Source organism: Mixophyes fleayi, chromosome 11, assembly GCF_038048845.1.
Source record: "Mixophyes fleayi isolate aMixFle1 chromosome 11, aMixFle1.hap1, whole genome shotgun sequence".
NCBI lineage: Eukaryota > Metazoa > Chordata > Amphibia > Anura > Limnodynastidae > Mixophyes > Mixophyes fleayi.
The window spans coordinates 25143287-25165085 of record NC_134412.1 but is presented as its reverse complement, the minus strand read 5'-3'; the positions used below and the strand labels follow the sequence as shown (position 1 = coordinate 25165085).

General features: G+C 39.8%; 2 protein-coding genes across 3 annotated transcripts in view; one reads left to right on the top strand and one right to left on the bottom strand.

Moving 5' to 3' along the window:
- Nucleotides 1-2500: 2500 nt before the first annotated feature.
- LOC142106579 (tubby protein homolog) lies at nt 2501-14852 on the bottom strand. Its single transcript, XM_075189568.1, has 15 exons — nt 14775-14852; nt 13523-13578; nt 12141-12182; nt 11903-11954; nt 11151-11292; nt 10623-10763; nt 9793-9900; nt 8759-8911; nt 7239-7357; nt 6828-7004; nt 6166-6278; nt 5474-5588; nt 4418-4516; nt 3867-4038; nt 2501-2978 (listed from the first exon to the last, which is right to left on the bottom strand). The coding sequence occupies exons 2-15, from the start codon at nt 13576-13578 to the stop codon at nt 2845-2847; spliced, it is 1623 nt and encodes a 540-aa protein (XP_075045669.1). The 5' UTR covers nt 14775-14852; the 3' UTR covers nt 2501-2844.
- Nucleotides 14853-18643: 3791 nt separating this feature from the next.
- The window catches only part of LOC142107260 (nucleobindin-2-like), a 35966-nt gene continuing 32810 nt past the window's right edge, over nt 18644-21799 (top strand). Inside the window, exon 1 of one of the 2 annotated variants that reach the window (XM_075190569.1) lies at nt 18644-18751. The gene's annotated coding sequence lies outside the window, so the exon portion shown is untranslated. The remainder of the gene's footprint in view (nt 18752-21799) is intronic. The other variant, XM_075190570.1, reaches the window with a different exon arrangement.

Sequence of the window (21799 nt, the reverse complement as noted above, 5' to 3'; positions counted from 1 at the left end):
TGGGCAGAGTTATACACTGACCTATATATTTCTTGAAGGAGAAGTGACAGTTGGGAGTGGTTGGTGGTTTCCGGGGGTGACAGTGGGGAGTTTTTAACACCTTAAGTAGCTTGATGAAGGATGTGGCGATGAAGATGAAGGATGAGGTGATGGAGAAAAATGATGAGGTGGTGACATGTTGACAAAATCACATTAAAAAAGGGCGCTTGCGTCGGGAAGTAACGCTCTTCCCCTGAGGAGGCCTGGGCTAGACCCAAATGCATGACAATAACCTTTTTAACACCTTAAGTAGCTTGATTTGACTAGAATGCATGAGTATCATGCACGGGTTAACTTGTCTACTATATAAATGCCTAATGGCGTGTGTGAAAAAAAAAAATCCAAGCTGCAGCGCCACCTGCTGGGCAGAGTTATACACTGAGCTATATATTTCTTGAAGGAGAAGTGACAGTTGGGAGTGGTTGGTGGTTGCCAGGGGTGACAGTGGGGAGTTTTTAACACCTTAAGTAGCTTGATGAAGGATGTGGCGATGAAGATGAAGGATGAGGTGATGGAGAAAAATGATGAGGTGGTGACATGTGGACAAAACCACGTTAAAAAAGGGCACTTGCGTCGGGAAGTAACGCTCTTCCCCTGAGGAAGCCTGGGCTAGGCCCAAATGCATGACAAGAACCTTTTTAACACCTTAAGTAGCTTGATTTGACTAGAATGCATGAGTATCATGCACGGGTTAACTTGTATATATATATATATATATATATATATATATATATTTATTTATTTATTTTTTACATGTGTTTATACAGTTAATAATAAAGTGGGTTACTTAACTTTAATTTAAATACTTAAAATCAAATTTTAATTAATTAATTTGTAATACACATTCAAAGTTTATTAAGTTATAAGTCTGTAGAGTGCATACATTATCCTCAACTAAAGGACTAAATTGAGGTTAGTTGGTTAAGGGAAAAATAGTTCCTTCCATTAGTAAGTGATTAACAAAACATGTGTGCTGAAATGTTTGTTTACTTTCTTTAGGGGTTTGTTACAGTTTTTAGTTTTTGGTAGTTCTGTGTATGACCGCATGGAAAGTACATTAAGACTGTTGGTTGAATCATTGATCCCTATGATCACCAGGAGAAATGCAGGATTCTTGGAGAGGGTTTTCCAAATGCTTGATTTCAGAACCAAGCATAAAAAACCCCAAACAAATCCCACACTTGCCACAATTAGAATAGTACAATGTACAAATGTAATAAAAAAAAGTGGGGGGGGAAATGCAAGAAGAATGAGGGTATCAGAAAACTATACATTAAAAAGCTGTGCAAAATGAATACTAATCTCCCCTCACATCCAATTAAAATAAAACTAAATTACAATTGGGGCCTGATTCATTAAGGATCTTAACTTAAGAAACTTCTTATTTCAGTCTCCTGGACAAAACCATGTTACAATGCAAGGGGTGCAAATTAATATTCTGCTGTTTTGCACATAAGTTAAATACTGACTGTTTTTTCATGTAGCACATACCCCTTCTTTCCCTCCCCCTTTCCCTCTATCTACTCTTTCCTCTACTTGTCCCCTCTCCCCCCCCCTTTCTATTTGAGGTTATCCTGACTCATGTGGATACATCTAGGCTGTCCGGATTAACCCTTCATTGATGTACAGTTCAACCTTTTTTTTTCCATTTTTTGCCAGTACTGTAAAGAGACCTGATATCTATGTGACTTCATGCATTAGGGATTTTGCAACCAACTACATGTAGTTTGATATTAATATTTTTGTTACATTATGCACTGATACACCATCTGAAGCTATTATATGGTTAACTGTTGTTCAGCATTTACCTATATGGTTCTATATTATTCAATATCAGGTTGACTATTCATCTCATTCTGCTCTATTATCACCTTGCGAGCGCAGTTGGTACTTATTTGTTTACCACGAAAATCTTAGACTGCAGACAAAGTGTTAAAGTTTATAATGCAGGCACTATCTGAGAAGTTCCTATAAGGTTTCTCTCCTTCAACCCACAGAACTGTCGTGATTCAAGTTATAAGTGTGAGGGAAAGTGGGGGGGTTATGGTCAGGAGGAAACCTACTTAAGTTCGCCCCTAATCACTGTATGTAAGCCGTATTGCCTATTCTCATTTGAATGTGAGTAAAATGTAAAACGGTTATCACTGTGGCTTAGTGGTTAGCACTTTTGCCTTACAGTACTGGGGTCATGAGTTCAATTCCCGACCATGGCCTTATCTGTGTGGAGTTTGTATGTTCTCCCCGTGTTTGCGTGGGTTTCCTCCGGGTGCTCCAGTTTCCTCCCACACCCCAAAAACATACTGGTAGGTTACTTGGCTGCTATTAAATTGCCCTTAGTCTGTGTGTGTGTGTGTGTGTTAGGGGATTTAGATTGTAAGCTCCAATGAAGCAGGGACTGATGTTAATGAGTGCTCTATACAGCGCTGCGGAATTAGTGGCGCTATATAAATAAATAGATGATGATGATTAAATGCAGCAATTATGACTTTTACAACTGTTTTCTGCTGTCTATGTGAAAATTCCTTCCTCCAAAGTAGGAAAAAGCCCCAATTGTGTCATGACTAGCTGCCCTCTGTTGCTTTTTACTCAAATAGTCTGTATATACACAAATATCTTTACATACAAATAACTCAGTACAGTATTTCAGTATGATTGATACACTTTTTAGGCAATCAAAGTCTCTATTCCTCGCAGAGGCATTACAATGTGCTGTAATAATTACTTTCCCTGTGTTTCTGCTTAATGATAAAACTGGCAGATACTGTGTCTCCCACAGATGTTCACGTGTCCTGTTCCTCTTGCACTCTACTCGCAGACCAGTTTGCTGTCGAAGCTCGACAGACAGATACCAAAGGCTTGCATTGGACACAGCGGGTAATTGAAATCCATGGTGAAGACATCATCTGCGACACGGCCGAACTGCATGAGAATGTTCTCCGCTGCGCAAGGAGAGAGACACACTGTTATCAGCTGATAATACTGAACAACTTGATTCATATCTGTTATACATTGTAAAGGGCCACTTAGTCTTACTGAGCCAATGAAAAGTGTGTATTTACAAATCTATATGTAACAGATGTTTTAAATGGTTGGTCCATGGTCATCTGGAGAAGTGCGAGTTACTGCCTTTAGTAGTCAGGATACAGCTTAAAACCAGTCTGATGTGTATAAAAATGCCATATTCTCCATACCACAAGGACAGGCACGGTGGCTCAGTGGTTAGCACTTCTGCCTCATAGCACTGGGGTCATGAGTTCGATTCCCGACCACGGCCTTATCTGTGTGGAGTTTGTATGTTCACTACGTGTTTGCGTGCGTTTCCTCAGTGTGCTCTGGTTTTACTAGTAGGATATATGGCTGCTATTAAATTGACCTTAGTCTCTCTCAGTGTGTGTGTATGTTAGGGGATTTAGACTGTAAGCCCCAATGGGGCAGGGACTGATGTGAGTGAGTTCTTTGTAGAGCGCTGCAGAATTATATAAATAAATAGATGATGATGATGATGAAGACCCAAAATGATTTCTTAAAATTGCTCGCATCCAGTGGTGTTCCAGTATATTTTCCGAAAGGGGCTTCACTCTGCAAACGCCAGCCCACACATGCTCAGAAGAGCATAGCAGGGGCCCCGAGAGGGTGAATCGGCATTGCCATGCGCCGTTCCCTGTAGTAGCCACACCCCCTGCCGTGGCAGTAGTTTCCGCCACTGATTTTCATTGATTTTCTCACTGTTGACACTGATCTATGTATCTTCAGTCTGAGTTGTAAGAGAGAATTTCATAGGATTAATGAGTGTACCCAGCATTCTCCCGTCCTGAGGAGATACTCACAGTCATCAGCATTTATAATCTGGAAATTCTTTACAGAGGCCTGAGTGACGCGCCCGTGAAAGTTCAGGACGTGTGACTGGGTCTCCTCGCTCCATGATGGTGCCTTGTTCTGCAGATTAATTATATCCTCCATATTTCCATTCTGATATCGAGACAGTAGAGTGTCACGTTCCTTTACAGAGCAAAGAGAACATAATTGTTGATAATAAGTGGAATTAAGTAAACACCCAAACATATTTCTCTCAGCTCTCACAAAATGGCTGATAGCATTGTGTATAGACAACTTTAATGTGAACCTGTCACCGACACACAAACAAGGCGGCCATGTTATAGGAAGAATTTATATTCATCAGCTTATGAGCTAGAAATAATTGTTTCTAGAGACTTAATCGGTTGCATATTGATTCAGCCCACAAAATGGCTACCTCGGTTGTATTTAGGTGACAGATCACACCCAGAGCAGCACCTTCCACTGACACAAAGATGAAGAAACACAGATTACACTGGCAATAAAGCTTTCTTCAGCACGGCTAGTTAAATGTCAGACTCACATCCAGTGGCTGAATACACAATCTCTCGCTGTCCTGGTTCATCCCAGGAATAATGACATTCATTTTTCGGGGGCCTCTGAGTCCGAAAACGTTGTCTTGCTGTGGGAAGGTAAAAAAAAAGGATACAATTCAAACATTTGGGGGTATATTTACTAAACTGCGGGTTTGACAAAGTGGAGATGTTGCCTATAGCAACCAATCAGATTCTAGCTGTCATTTTGTAGAATGTACTAAATAAATGATAGCTAGAATCTGATTGGTTGTTATAGGCAACATCTCCACTTTTTGAAATCCGCAGTTTAGTAAATATACCCCTTGGAGTACATAATAGATGTCTATCAATGTTCTTCATATGTAATATATTACCAGCTTGAATCAGCACATTTCAAAGTGTTTCCACTGTTCCTCATTTAACCTTTGATTTTGAACTATAATCTTTACCGGGCACAGAGTAAAGTGCATTTTAAGATGATTTAGCTGACAATGGTGCTGGAAAATTAGTTAATATTGCAGATATAAATAAGAAGAAGTTGCTGTACTGTTAGTTCATATATAGATACTTAAAGTATCTATATATATATATATACTATACTAAATCCAATATATATATATATATATATATATATATATATATATATATATATATATATACTAAATCCAAGTACTTTTCGTATTTCATTTGGATGTGATGTCACTACTGTATAATGGGACTTCTAATGTTGCCAAATATTCATTACTGAATTAAAATGGCCACAGTGTCATATTGATTGACACTGCTGGGCTTCACCCTGCTTCTTGCGTATAGGGATGTAAGTTCCAGCTGCCCTCACCAAGCAAAAAGTGATCTGCAATATAGGGTAGGCTACTACTAATGTACTGATGGCATCAGAAATTCAATGTAGAGAATAGGTGACATGCCCCCTTTAAATATTTAAAAGGATATATTTTTAATTATGTTCAATGTTTTTGGATGTGATTTAAGAACTGACGAATAGGTATTGCCTACAATTCAGTTTTGCAAAATGTATAAAAATGTTCCAGAGGAATAGAACTTACATAGGATACGGACGCCAACTCTTGTCTGATCGGTTCCCTCTCCTGCACGAAGGGTTTTGACTCAGGATTCACTCCATTGTCAAATACTGTGAATCTGGTTCCAAGCAGGTTTGACCTGGAATGATGGGAGTAATAGGGTGAACAAAACAAAGTACACACTTTCTCTCTCTGCACACAGGTTTAGTTTCTCTGGGTCACCAGAGATGCAGGAAGCCATAGCCCATCATAGGATGCATTGTGCACTGTTCACTAACATTATTATTACCATTTATTTATATAGCGCCACTAATTCCGCAGCGCTGGACAGAGAACTCATTCAGATCAGTCCCTGCCCCATTGGAGCTTACAATCTAAATTTCCTAACACACACACACAGACAGACAGACTAGGTTCAATTTGTTAGCAGCCAATTAACTTACTAGTATGTTTTTGCCGTGTGGGAGGAAACCAGAGCACCCGAAGGAAACCCATGCAAACACGGGGAGAACATACAAATTCCTCACAGATAAGACCATGGTCGGGAATTGAACTCATGACCCCAGTGCTGTAAGGCAGAAGTGCTAACCACTTAGCCACCGTGCTGGCAGCTACATTCAGCTGAATATCGTATATCTAGATGATTTTTGAGCAATGTATTAAAACCATTAAAAAAAACCACAATAGTGATAAGTAATAAACACAAAATCAGTTACCGGATTTTCCCAATGTAGCTTTCTCCACCTCGGGAGAGGTCTGTGGGATCCACTGAGATGAGGTAGTTGGAGGCCTTACTCTTCTTTCTCTTCCTCCCAGCCATAAGGAAAAGCTGATAAAAGCAAATTGCAGTGACTTAAATGAACTGTCCTTACGTACACCGATATAGCTCTGCCTCATTATATCCAGTTTAAAACACAGCCCAAAACTGGCTTTATAGAGAGGATGGTATTATAACACTACTAAGAATATCTTCAAAGTTGTTGGGGTATATTTACAAACCTGCAGGATTGACAAAGTGAAGATGTTGCCTATAGCAACCATTCAGATTCTAGCTGTCATGTTGTAGAATGCACTAAACAAATGAAAGCTAGAATCTGATTGGTTGCTATAGGCAACATCTCCACTTTTTCCAAACCTGCAGTTTAGTAAATATATCCCATTGTCTTCTTGTCCAACTGCGGGTTTGGAAAAAGTGGAGATGTTGCCAATAGCAACCAATCAGATTCTAGATTCTTTGGCTGAAAGAAGCTTCTTTCAGCCAAAGGAACTGGGACAAGGAATGAATCTAATGTATGTTTGGCTGGGTTGATCAAAGGATTATTAGAATATACAGTGAGAAATGTTATTATGGGAAGTGCACAATTATTTTTGGAGTTACCCTTTTCCCATCATCTCTCTCTAGATGCAGGTAGTAGGTAGGGTAGATGCCTTTCTCTATTCCTCTCTTGTCCCTGGTGATACGGCACTTGAGAGTCATGCCGTGGGGAGCTGGACATAAGGCAAAATCTTTTAGATCGTCAATTTCCATAGGTGCTGTTATCTGGGAGTCTTCTTCCTAGTTTTACCATAATAAAATGATTATTACATGTTGATATTTTCTTATAATTGTACTGCAGTCTAGAAATGAAGGGGTTTTATAGAGGTGCATACTAGACATTTTTTTGAAATAAAGGGTGGTGGGGGGGAATAAATAAACAATGACAATAGAATATAAGTAACAGTAAAGTACATCTTTCCTTCAACAAATGAAGACAGATTTATCTTCACGTTATAGACCTTATTATCTGACCTTATTGCCGGCAGACATTGGTCTTGTGTATGCAACTCTACTAAGTATATCTTCAAAGTCATTGTCTTCTACTCCGTCTGCATCTCCTGCTTCATAAAAGGTATTTTTCCTGGAGTTGTCTGTACATTGTTACAAGGAAGAGTAAATCATGCGTAGTTATTATGAAATGCGCCTTATCATTAATGACAATGGGCCTGATTCATTAAGGAAAGTTAAGCAAAAAACTGAGTTTTCTTACTCAAGTTTTCTGCACAAACCCATGTTGCAATGCAGGGGGTGCAAATGAGTTTATTAGTTTGCACATACTGTCTGTTTTTTCACGTAGCAGGCAAATGCTTGATAGCTTATTTGTACACTGAAATTTAAAGTTGATCTAGGACATGCCCTACCCCAACCATAAATCTGCCATCACATTTTAAATTTACCTCCTCCTCCAATACAACATGGTTTTGCCTTACTTACTTACTTACTTACTTTTGATTAAGTTTCCCTAATGAATCAGGCCCAATATGGCTATCCCTGCCATCAATATAAGTAAGAGCAGAAATATGGTGTTGGGGATGGGGGCAGGGGCAAACGCAGGATTTGTCGAGGGGGGGTTTCCACACCACGCCGCCAGTGGGTGTGACCAGCATGCATGGGGGCGTGGCTATAATTTTAGACACTGCTTGGCTGCTCTCCAACTCTTCCTATCCCCATAATATACATGGGCAATGCTGCGTGCACTACTGTTAGGTGCACGCAGCTCTCCCTTTTGAAGCAGAGCCGTGTGAAGCGGGGACAGGGTCCAGCCACCTTAATTATACAGTGCCTCAGGCTTGGAGGGGGTTTCCAGGCACTAGGAACCCCCCTACCCCCTCGGTTTGCCTATGGGGGGGTCTAATTGACTGCACACCGGCAGACAAATGTGAGTGGGGGAAACAACTGACACACTAATTAGCATTAATTGCTTGAGTGGACATAAGAAAAATATATATTGTGTTTGTGTGTAAGAGTTGCACGTTATGCCTCATGTGCTGTAAAGGGGTCATTGGGGAACATACTAGTAGGTTAATTGGCTGCTATCAAATTGACCCTAGTCTGTCTGTCTGTGTGTGTGTATGTTAGGGGATTTAGACTGTAAGCTCCAATGGGGCAGGGACTGATGTGAGTGAGTTCTCTGTACAGCGCTACGGAATCGGCGCTATATAAATAAATGATGATGGGAGGCAGTGCATTCTCTATTTGTTTATCTTAGGAAGAACAGGTCTTCAAGTGACAGGGACATTGTCATGGGCAGGGGAAATGAAGGCAGGCAGGAAACCAGAGACAGAGAGTTAGATAGTGGAAGTAGCTGGGTCCTCCTGCAGTACAGTGTTGTGATTTGAGGCTCTTGTCAAACTGATGTTGAAAGATTGTGGGGTCAATACACAACTATATGAAAACAAGTTCATACATCCAACTTGAAATATTTTAGTACAAAGAAAGACATAGGATATAATATATGCACTTCTGGGTATCTGAATTTAAAATCTATTTACCTAGTTTTTGAGTCTTCTTTTTGTTCCGCTTTTTGACCGGTGCAGGAGGCACTACTAGATCCCCTACAGACACTGAATTCTCTTCTTCGCTGGAGTTCTCAAATGCAGACATCTTCCCTGAATTCATTTCTTGTAGTAAATCCTGGGCAGCACCTGCGTGGAAAAGGCCAATAGGAAAGGGTCATGCTACGATGGGAGGTGATGGAATGTTGGTCCTTCTCTCTGTAGAGAGCCTGTATCACTAATCGTATGAGGTTGCAACTTTTATATTGCGCTGTGTTTTCCTTCTCTGCATATTGAGCTTGTAGTGGCCTTGTGCACAAGGTATTACGGTACCTAAAACATCAATGATCATAGAGGTACAAGCAAAAATGAGTAGTAGTAGTAGTTTTAGCTACCGAACAGCCTGCGGAGATGTATTGCACAAGGATCCTATGGACGTTAAATTGAAGTTTCAACTGTGTGTGATGTTGGTGCAGTCTTGACCATGGTTTCCTTCACATCAGTTTATCTTGTTTATGAGATGTAGGGTAAAACTAAGAAATATTGATGCGACCTATAAAGGAATACTTTCAGGAAAATGTCAATTGCCGTTGACAATGACCGTCAATCTTATAGAATGCAATATTATGGAGTAATATGAAGGGAAACATTTCTGATTGGTCAATCAATATGAGTGGAAATATGTTTGCAGCTTGGGGAAATATCTGCTGTAGAGAGGCCCAAACCATTATAAAAAGGGGGGTTTCCTCTAATACCAATGTCTCTTTCTATACACAATTAACTTGCCGCTCTGAGTGAAAGATATTAGGAACTAGCATGGGTGACAGTTTCACACGCCAACATTCAAGTTAGAAGCATTAATAATTTATCTGAAATGTCCGTGAAAAGACACAGAAAACTAAACACGTTTAATTAGTAACGCCATGGACAAACATTAAGCGAAAAACTTGTTAATGAACGTCCCTCATCATGTATTAAGGCAACAATGATTATTGTATGTGGGAGTTATAGAATTGCTCATGATTACAAACCATTCTTGGTCTCCTGCTTTAGGCTGGCTGGGATTTGTACTTTCTTGCTTGACAGGGGGCGAATGTCTTCAAGAATGGTCTCCTCCAAGTCTTCATCTGAAATTTCCACTAATAGGAAGGAGAGAATAAAAAGTCACACGTTTGATGCTGCAATAGTGTAACAGTCAGCATAGGCAAACCGAGGGGGGTTTCCTAGTGCCTGGAACCCCCCCCCCCTCCAAGCCTGTATAATTGAGGTGGCTGGACCCTGCCCCAGCTTCACACGGCTCTGCTTGAAAAGGGAGAGCTGCGTGCACCTAACAGTAGTGCACGCAGCGTAGCCCATGTATATTATGGGGATAGGAAGAGTTGGAGAGCAACCAAGCACTGTCTAAAATTATAGCCACGCCCCCATGCATGCTTGTTACGCAAACCTGCGGCGTGGTGTGGAAACCTCCCTCTACAATTCCTGCGTTTGCCCCTGGTCAGCTACTATTACTTACTACAATGATATTATTTCATAGGGGGGGGCTAGAATGGTTACAACGCCGGCTACACATGCTACGATACTGCAGCCTATATCTGCAATTGGTCTGATATCGCAGTGGGCGTGGCCAAACACGACTGCAATGCCCTCCTATAATCCAATCAAAATTGTTTGGATCATTATCGGACATGGTGGCAAATGCGGTCAGAACATAACCGCAGATGGCTGACAGCTACCTGTGAGTACTGTCATCTTCGGACCTCACTTACAGGCCCCAGTCATATCAGACATTATCCAGCCGCTTGGTCTGGGAAGCCCTACGACCTTGTCTTGTCCGTTTTGGCCACGATCTTGCATATTTTACCTTCTTGAAGCTCTGTCTCCTTCTTCTCTAGCACAGAATCAGCCTTGACCTTCCTTGAGAAGCTGTCCAAACATACAATATTACTGAGGCAGGGGGTGGCGGGAGTGTCCTCTGATAGGGCAAGAGCGTCCGCTGAGATACCTGGATGTTTTTTTTGGTCATAAGATCAAGAAACAAAGACATTCTATTTGAAAGGAAAACGTATCTTGTATATTAGCGTTCACTTTTTATTTAAAACGACATGCCTCGTCTGCTGGTTTGCATTTACAGAAAGATATGGGAGCTGCCATATTGTTGCCTCATCAGAGGTAGTTAGAATAGGTCTCTTACATGTTCATAAAGTGGGAGCCATCATTTTGTAAGGCAACAACAATGGCTCTTAGTTTCCTCCATAACAAATGCTCTGTCATTATGAAGATATATTTCTAAAGAAGCGGTTGATACAGTGTGCCTTTTATATACATCATGCTTTTGTTTTATCAAATGAACAATATGAAGTCCATTTGTATTGTGATCTATGTTCCATACCCGTAAATATGCTGCATTGCGCCGGTGGGGCCTGCTCCTCTGTCTTCCGAGACCTGCGCGGCTTGGGTTTAGAGTCAAGGTTGGTTTGTATCATTAGGGGCTCTTGGCGTTTTCTTTTCTGTTTCTTTTCAAAGAGTTTTTGCTTCAGAGCAATAAAGAATGATAAACAAATTATACTTCATATCTCCTTTCATGCCAAACTTCCTCTGTCATTTATTTTTTTACTGCCCTCTTTTGGTCTGATCTAGGGCCTGATTCATAAAGGATCTTAACTTAAAATACTTCTTATTTCAGTCTCCTGGACAAAACCATGTTACAATGCAAGGGGTGCAAATTAGTATTCTGTTTTGCACATAAGTTAAACACTGACTGTTTTTTCATGTAGCACACAAATATCAACTTTAAATGTCAGTGTACAAATAAGCTATCAAGTATTTGTGTGCTACATGAAAAAACAGTCAGTATTTAACTTATGTGTAAAACAGAAAACTAATTTGCACCCCTTGCATTATAACATGGTTTTGTCCAGGAGACTGAAATAAGAAGTCTTTTAAGTTAAGATCCCTAATGAATCAGGCCCCTACACATCTTTATGGCAAAACTCCACCACTGGCTATAAAAAGTGTCTGTGTGCATTCTAAATTGTACTTTACAGTGTCCCCCCCTGTGTGTGTTGTATTTTACGATGCATTATTGAGCTTATATATGTGTAATGTTTATTGCCCCTTGTTTTAAATACATTTTTATTTTACCTGCAGCTCCAGTCTTTGTTGGCGTACATTGCGCACCTCTTCTTCCACCCTACTGTGGTATGAAATAATAGAGAAAACTATACATACAGTATATTGTTATTATAGATATTTACTAACATGGGTGCAAACTTACGCAGCGCAAATTGCCTTTGTGAACATACATTAAACAAGGCTTATGCTCAAACCTCTAAAACAATCGATTCGATGGAGTGGCCTCTTAGGGTAGCTTATTTCTTACCTGGTTGGAGTGGTTATAGAGACAGTTGAAATATCTTCTGGCCTGCATTAAACAAAGTGTAGTTCTCAATAAGATGATACATAAAAGTCTATCTATTTGGATGGATCTGCCTCAGGGGAAAAGAACATTTATGCACACACTAGTCCTGACAACCTTCGGCAGGCTAAGTGAACTGTCTGCTGCCTCAGGAGTCAGGGAGGTCTACCGCTGATTTGGGAGGCTCCCGCACTGTACGGGAGTCTCCCGTACGTTGCGGGAGAGTCGGCAGCTATGACTTATTCATCTCTATCTATACTATATAATGTGTTTATCATCAATCCTATTCTAACATATACGGGGTGAATAAAAGTCAAAACGGAAAAACAACAGTTGACTATAACTTTTTATCTCATAACGTATTTATTTTCAAGATTCAATTATTCTGGAAACAACTTTAAAGTCATTCATTCATTCATTTCCTCTATGAAAAGGTAATTTGTTTAACCAGCTGATCTATCATCATTACCAGGGGCGCACGCAGGGGGGGTTTACGGTTCTCCAGAAACCCCTCCCCTCCGCGAACGAACGGGCACTAAACATTGCCCTTTACTGTACAGCAGCCGCGGCGCTGTCACAGAAGCGTCTGCGGCGGTGCTGTATTGTACTACAATACAGCACTGCCGCGGATGCTTCTTTGACAGCGCCGTGGCTGCTGTACAGTACAACATCGCCGAAATGGAGCTGTCTCTCTCTATTTTCTTTTGGGGGGGGGGGGGGGAAATCCTGCGTTTGCCCCTGATTACTGTCCATTAATTTGACCTGAATACATTTTATATCAATAATAATTGCTGGGGCACTTTCCCAGATACACAGGATTAAGATGGACACAAAGCTGCTTATCCATTAGCTGACGACAGCTGCTCAAGTGGATTTAGCCAGCAGCATCATGTAAACTATGTACCTGGTTACCACTCAGAGTAGTGCTAACCAGATGCAATACAGTGGTAGTTTTAGGGGAGGGAAGGGGGCTGTGGATGGCCTAGCAAGTTTAAATGATTGTATTGTAAATGTAACCAGCCTCTACAATGCACCTAACAAAAATATAGAGCTATTTGGGGCATCTGAATACAGTACCCAACGCTGCTCTATATAGTACCATACAGGTATGTGACATTGTAACGCTAGATTTTATGAGTGTGTGTGTGTCTGTGTTAGGGAATTTAGACTGTAAGCCCTAATGGGGCAGGGACTGAAGTGAGTGAGTTTTCTGTACAGCGCTGCAGAATTAGTGGCGCTATATAAATGATGATGATGATTATTCACACACAACAAATTAAGACAGCTACCCTAAAACACACATGCAATTCTAGTTAGACTCAATTGAAAGATGAAAGGATACTTACAATTGTTTCTCCAACATTGTATTAGGAACTTCAGTACTTTCAGTACCCAAAGCCATCTACAGTGAACAAAGAGATCGCTTCAACGACATTGACAGTCTAGCATTCAACCTGCCACTACTTCCAGTGAGAACTGATATCTTGAAGTGAAAACGTTTTCTGTCTATAAGGTTCTCTGGCTGTACCCGAAATCAGTACAGGTTCAACAAGCTCGGAAGCACTGCGACGTGTTGAATCTTTCTGAAGACTGGCATAGCAGTTCACAAAGGGAGGGACAGAGTACATGTATAATCTAACCATACACATGAACATCAGTAAATTGGGATTCTCTTAATCAGCTTTATTAGCATGGCTTAAAAGCTTGGTGACAAGACAGTCTTCTGTGACATGGCAGAAACCTGCAGTGTACCAGAAGCCTGAATCAACCTTAATGGCAACTAATTATAAATCTGATAATGCTTATGTGTATAAATTACACTTCTTCGGCAGAAACACTATGCCAACAGCTTCATTAAATGAAAAGATTTCCCTTGATGGAGTCATACATTTTGTAACCTAGGGAAGATGTATCAAACATTTTAAACAGGAAAAGTGGAGGTGTTGCCAATAGCAACCAATCAGATTCTGGCAATCATTCTCTAGCATGTACCAGATCAGAAGTGGGAAACCTTTTATCTGCCAAGGGCCATTTGGATATTTATCTATCAATCGCGGGCCATACAAAATTATCAACTTTCCTGCTATATTTGGTCAAACATTTAACTAATTCACCCCTAAAAATGTATTTTGGGCCAGTGGAGAAGCGGGGCATGGCAGGTGTGGGGAGCACTTCTCAGGCTTGGCACCAAGCACCCCTCCCCCCTCCCTCATGGCTTACTGCGTTCCGCTGGCCAAGCTGGGTAGGGCCAGACCAAATGACTTTTGGCCTTATACGGCCCGCTGGGCGGATGTTCCCACCCCTGTACTAGATAAAAGATAGCTAAGATACTATACTGTGCAACACCTCAACATAATTTTTAGAAGGTTTGATAAATCTACTCCTCTAACCTATTTCAGTAATTTACTTGGCTAAAATGATTCTAAAATCTCCCATGCAATATTCTAGAAATAAATATAAATAATTGCATCACAAAAGAGGACAGACAGTAAGGCTTAACATGAAATCGCCAATCAGAGCGGCCGGGCGGGATCTCTGCCGACAGCCACATGAAAGTATTGTGCGGCTGTCAAAAAAAAAGGGGGGAGGGGCACTTACCAGCACACACCCCTCTTCCTGGATCCAGGACCGTCTTTCAGCGGACAAGGGGGCCCAGCGGACAAGGGGGCCCGAGGCAGTACTATAAAAGAAAAACTTGTTGTTTTTTTTTTACACACACACATGTGTTTATATATATATATATATATATATATATATATATATATATATATATATATATGGGCCCCGTTGCACTGCTGTGACTGGGGGCCCACAATGTTGTTAAAATAGCCCTGCATGGATTCGCCAATGTTCATAGCCAGAGGAAACAGCACCTTTGCTCCCGGAGCCACTACTGCTTAGCTGTAGTCATTCACGTCCAGAAGAGCCTAGTGCTGAAAAATACAGGGGAAACAAAATAAAAAAAAAATAAAATATATATATATATATATATATATATATATATATATATATAATTTATTTATTTTTTAAGAAATTATCTGTAGAACTGAAAAAGGACCTTTATAATATCTAGTATGTGGATTTTTATATTTTTTATTGAGTTTTTCAAATTTACATTACAAAGCTCAAGAACAAATAAAAGAATTCCTTACATTTAAACTAAACCCGAAATAGAAATAATATAAATACATATACTCAAGGTTGCATTAAAACAAATGTATAATCATAACATCATATCTGCATTTAATTTTTATAGGTCTCGCATTAGCACATTGATTCCAACATGTTATTTGAATACATACACTATATGGACAAAGCTATTTGGCCACACCTGTCAGTTATTGAATTGAGGTGTTTTAATCAGACCCGTTGCCAGAGGTGTATATAATCAAGCACCTAGCAGTCTCCATTTGCAAACATTTGTGATACAAAATTGGTCGTTCTGAAGAGCTCAGTGACTTCAAGCGTGGTACTGTGATAGGATGCCACCTTTGCAATAAGACGGTTCGTGAAATTTCATCCCTGCTGGATATTCCACGGTCAACTGTAAGTGATATTATTAGAAAGTGAAAATGTTTAGGAACAGCAGCAACTCAGCCACGAAGCAGGAGACCACGTAAAATCACAGAGCGGGGTCAACGACTGCTAAGCCGCATAGTGTGTAAAAGTTGCCAACGCTCTGCTGATTCCATAGCTGAAGAGATCCAAACTTCCACTGGCATTAATGTAAGTACAAAATCTGTCGGGCTGAAGCTTAATGGAATGGGTTTCCATGGCCGAGCAGCTGCATGCAAGCCTCACATCACCAAGACCAATGTCAAGCGTCAGATAGAGTGGTGTAAAGCACACCGACACTGGACTGTGGAGCAGTGGAAACGTGTTCTGTGGAGTGATGATTCACGCTTCTCTGTTTGGCAGTCAGATGGGTGAGTCTGGGATTGGCGGATGCCGGGAGAACGTTACCTGCCTGACTGCATTATGCCAACTGTGAAGCTTGGTGGAGCAGGAATAATGGTATGGGTTTTTTTTTCAGGGTTTGGGCTAGGCCCCTTATCTCCAGTGAAGGGCAATCGTAATGCTTCAACATACCAAGTAATTTTGGACAATGCTATGCTTCCAACATTGTGGCAACAGTTTGGGAAAGGCCCTTTTCTATTCCAACATGACCATGCCCCAGTGCACAAAGCAAGGACTACAAAGACATGGTTTGATGAGTTTGGTGTGGAAGAACTTGACTGACCCGCACAGAGCCCTGAGCTCAACCCCATCGAACACCTTTGGGATAAACTAGAACAGAGATTGCGAGCCAGGCCTCTCGTCCAACATCAGTGCTGACCTCATAAATGATCTACAGAATGAATGGGCACAAATTCCCACAGAAACACTCTAACATAGTGTGGAAAGCCTTCCAAGAAGAGTGGAAGCTGTTATCGCTGCAAAAGGGAGACCAACTCCATAGTAAAGTATATGTATTTGAATACAATGGCATTACAGTCCCTGTTGGTGTAATGGTCAAGTGCCTGAATACTTTTGTCCATATAGTGTAGTTTGATTCATGAACCAGAGACTATTTGTGTAACATTATCAGAAAACTCAAAATTATCATTTAATCTAAAAGTAGGTGAGCACAATCCACAGCCCCCTATTGGTGCTATACAACTTGTGATTCTCTGTTGGTCCAGTCTAATTGGGTACTAATCTGTTAAACACTAATATAAAAATCCACAACTCTGTAATAACTCCATGAACTAAGAGCATAACTAACAGCTCTTTAATCAATAATTACCAAGGATCCTATTACAGCTATAATTAGCCCACACTGATTTCTATCTTGAGGACATACCACAACATACTATTTAGATAAATATAATAATAATGAGATTACTCCCAATGTACGGTATTTAACTCACTACACTTTATATATTTTAGTAAATTCACTGGAACACTATCTTCATTGAGATAATATTAGTCCATATTTTAATAAAGAGAAATAAAATTGTGCTTTTTTAAATTATCGTAACTTATATGTAATAAACTTCATAGTATTTGCACCACGATGTAACACACGCTCTCTCTTCTGCCTTTAAGGCCGGGAATGACGTCAGAGGGGGAAGTCCCAGCTTAATCTCAATTGCTCCATAATCAGGCCCGGCGCTCCCATTAGGCAAGGTTAGGCAGTTGCCTAGGGCGCCAGGCTCTGCTGGGCGCCTCAGAATTAAAAAGCTTGAAGTTACAGCAGAAGGATCTATTTGGTCCCATATCTCACAGTTTCAATCCATTCTATTCTCCCTGACAGGGGAACCGTTCAACAGCTGTCAGTCCTCTTGTTTCTGATAAATGAGTGAATTGCTGTCTGTCTAAAAATAATCTTAAGTTTTGGAGTAGGGCACACTAATTAGAGAGAGAGTTAGTAAATGGAGGATCATAAAGAATATAATTAAATAGAAGAGATCAGAAACGCGCTCAGCAAGACGCCAACACGCGTTTCGCTAGGTGTGCTTTATCCAGCCAATCCATTAACCATTGTCTGGACAAAGCACACCTAGAAAAACACCATATTTCACTTAATCATGTCTTTTTGCAGATATTTTGCTGGTTTTTAATTGTATTGCTATTTTAATTTGATTACAATAAAGGTTAAATTTTAACATATAGACAGGAAATTTCATGCAATTTGGATAAGTATAATGTGAGTGAGCACCGCTTAAACCAGCACTTGTTTTCTTGTGTTTGGCTCAGTGGTTAGCACTTCTACCTCACAGCGCTGGGGTCATGAGTTCAATTCCCGACCATGGCCTTATCTGTGTGGAGTTTGTATCTTCTCCCTGTGTTTGCGTGGGTTTCCTCCGGGTGCTCCGGTTTCCTCCCACACTCCAAAAACATACTGGTAGTTTAATTGGCTGCTATCAAAATTGACCCTAGTCTCTCTGTCTGTCTATCTGTGTGTGTGTGTGTATGTTGGGGAATTTAGACTGTAAGCTCCAATGGGGCAGGGACTGATGTGAGTTCTCTGTACAGCGCTGCGGAATCAGTGGCGCTATATAAATAAATGATGATGATGATGATACTAGATCTCTATATACAGGAGTTGTCTGGAAGGAAATATCATAAGAGAAACCAATATTAGCCCCATAAATAATGCTCCACATCCCATGGTTCCCATTGACATAGTCACTTCTATCTCTATCCAATTTACTCATAAATGGTTCATTGAAAAAAATGTGCTGGCATCTTAAAAGCCTTAATACTACACAACAATTGTGGAAAAAAAAAAGGTTATATACCTAGTTTTAAACATATTCTTATATTTATTTGGCTTCTACCAGCCCTTACAGATGGTTAATTGGTCAGTTATACATGTACCCACTACAATACATAGTGATCAGTTGTAATAATACCAGGTAATAGCAGATACGGGAGGCCACGCCCACCGATGACGTCTACGATGACGCTGCCCCAACGTGAGGGCGGAAGTGAATCATCGGCCTCCCCATTACGCCACGTCCGTCTTCGGGACCCGGCTGTACAGTCCAGCAGATACTTGGAAGGAGCACCTGCTGCCAGCGCGACTGTGGGTAGGGATCTGATCCTATGTTATAATGTTACTGATGGTACCTTTATTGCTTTATATACACCTGGGACTGGCATTGTCTTTATACCTCTTTACAGTCACTGGCAGCAAGTTAAGGGCAGCTCACTCTCTAGATACATATTAGTCATTGTCAATCTTTAATTTAACTCCCTAAATTGTCATTTTATATATTTTGTTACATTTACTGTATATTTAACAAATAAAATCTCTTTGGCATCCTTGCCTGCACACTACTGTTATATGTGATCATTAACTGATGGTGCATCAAGACCAGTCAATTTAACTAATTTTTATTTATTGTTAAATTTGTATTTATTTATCATATTTACTGCTCTTAACATATTGGCACTGTATGACCAAATCTGATTTAAGTCCACTTACTGCATTCTTTATTACAATTTATTTTGACACATGCCAAAGGGCATAACAGAAGTCCATCAATCAGTTAAGTCCCATACTGTCATCATCATCATTTATTTATATAGCGCCATTAATTCTGCAGCGCTGTACAGAGAACTCAATCACATCAGTGATTGGAGCTTTGATTCTAAATTCCCTAGTATAGACACATACAGACATACAGGGAGACACTAGGGTCAATTTTTGATAGCAGCCAATTAACCTACCAGTATGTTTTTGGAGTGGGGGAGGAAACCAGAGCACCCGGAGGAAACCCACCCAAACACAGGGAGACCATACAAACTCCACACAGATAAGGCCATGGTCAGGAATTGAAATCATGACCCCAGTGCTGTGAGGCAGAAGTACTAACCACTAGGCCACTGTGCTGCCCATACTATACTATACACTAAGTTCTATACCCAATACCTTATATTTTAAAGATTATACTCTACTTTAACACACTTACACTATCCCATCCCTTCTCACCTGCCCCCCTCTATTAGGATCTCCCACTTTTTTTTTTGTCTATATTCTAAATTAATTGATATTTACATGTATAGCCTGGCCTGGTTACATCTGAAAATGTTTACTGCAAAGAGCTTCTATTGATGATGGTTGTTTTTACTTATGCTATTAATTTTTGTCTTTGTATTATTATGAGTATGGGTAAGTGGTCTAGATGTGTTGAGATAGATTATAGTGTATTATTGCCTATGTGTTTATACTTAAAGCCTACACTAATTGCATCTGAAAATGTTTAGCGCAAACAGCCTATGATGATTATGGTTGTTTTTTACACGTACTTCTATCTAATCTCCTAAATGCCATATTTGACATCCTGACATAAGCTTTTCGTGCATTGCATGAAGTTGCCACATCCTGTTCACCATTGTACTGCAGATTGCTGTGTGTTTCTTGATTTGTGGGATGATGTGTACTGAACACCGTGTCCTGGTAGGATCTTAAGTTCGCTTATTGTTCAGAAGATCTGGGTGTTAAAGAATCTGAATAATCATAAGAGTGTATTGTAACTGTTTTCAGCAACATAGATCTCTTGGAATACTGCGTTCTATTATATCCCCCCCCCCTTCCCTTTCACTGTGTTGGAATAATTTGTGACTGTTATCCTACTGCCAGGTATAGGCAACACATTATTATTTGATCTTGTGATTTGTATATTAATTTGTTGTTGTGAATTCATGCTTGGTGAGATGTAAAATTGTTTAAAATATAAATACATTTAAAAAAATATATTCATTGTAACAAACTGATCATTTTAATCCCTTCACTGTACATTGAATGCTAGTATGCAAATAATATTCTGTTTAAAGAGTAACTTATCTCCTTTTGTTTACTGAATGTTTAGATATAATTAAGAAATAAGCCTATGGTATTTACTTTACCTTTTAATATAATAATTCTGGCTTGCGGAAAAAATATAAAGTGAAAAAGTGTAAAATGCATATACCAACATACGCATATATGTAGTGGTATAAATTAAATTGGATTTCAGACTTGCAGATTTTTAATTAGCTAAATTTTCATATTGCCCATTTGCATCTCAATTTCTTCCACTATTTAGCAGCTGTCAAACTGACCCTTTTTACATTGTTTTTGCTAATGTGCCTCTCCACTAAGATTTAGGGTTTTATTGTATTTGTTTTGTTTATTACACTTGTTCCCATTTCTATTGTTCTCTGGGTCCTGCAGTCATGCTCGTAATATTAAATTCCAGACAATTTAACTATGAAACCAACCCATATCCCAGTGGTTGCACTACATTTTTTCCTTTCCTCTTACAACCTTTTTAAGAGGTATTTCTCTCCAAAAATATTGTGGCTGTATGTCAGTTATGGTAAATTGGTTTATGATTTCCCAAACTCTACATACAAGCTGTGCAGCATAATAAGAACAGATACAAGTTCGCATCTTTATAGGTTCCGATATGAGAGATATGGACAGCTATCTTTAAACCTATATATTTATTACAAAAGGAGGTGTAATACATTTCTCTATATATACATATATAAATTGAGCGGCGCGCTAAGGTGGTATAATACTACCAGTTTTAACAGCTTTTTGTAACCATTTATCACCTTTCACTTATCATTTTTTAATATTTCGCTAATCAATGCTATTCCAATATGGAGTTTATTTTAAAATTGTTTTGTTTTAATGCACATCAATAAAATTTACGAGTATTAAAGTTTAAACTTTGAGTGCCCCAGGGACACATTTCTCTTTCTGCTCTTCTAATTAATATAATTGATTTGAGCTTGTGCCAGTTTTAAAAGGCGTCAGGGATACCTGTAGACGCGTTAACTTGATCTATATCTGTTATATTCTACATCTGTTAGAGGGCAGAAACAGTGCACATATGGGCCTAGATTTACTAAGCTGCGGGTTTGAAAAAGTGGGGATGTTGCCTATAGCAACCAATCAGATTCTAGCTGTCATTTTGTAGAAGGTACTAAATAAATGAAAACTAGAATCTGATTGGTTGCTATAGGCAACAGCCCCACTTTTTCAAACCCGCAGCTTAGTAAATCTAGCCCATGGTGTCAAAGATGAAGTTTTGTATGGACTTCGATATGTACTGCAACTCTCCTCTGTTCTCATTCAATAAGAC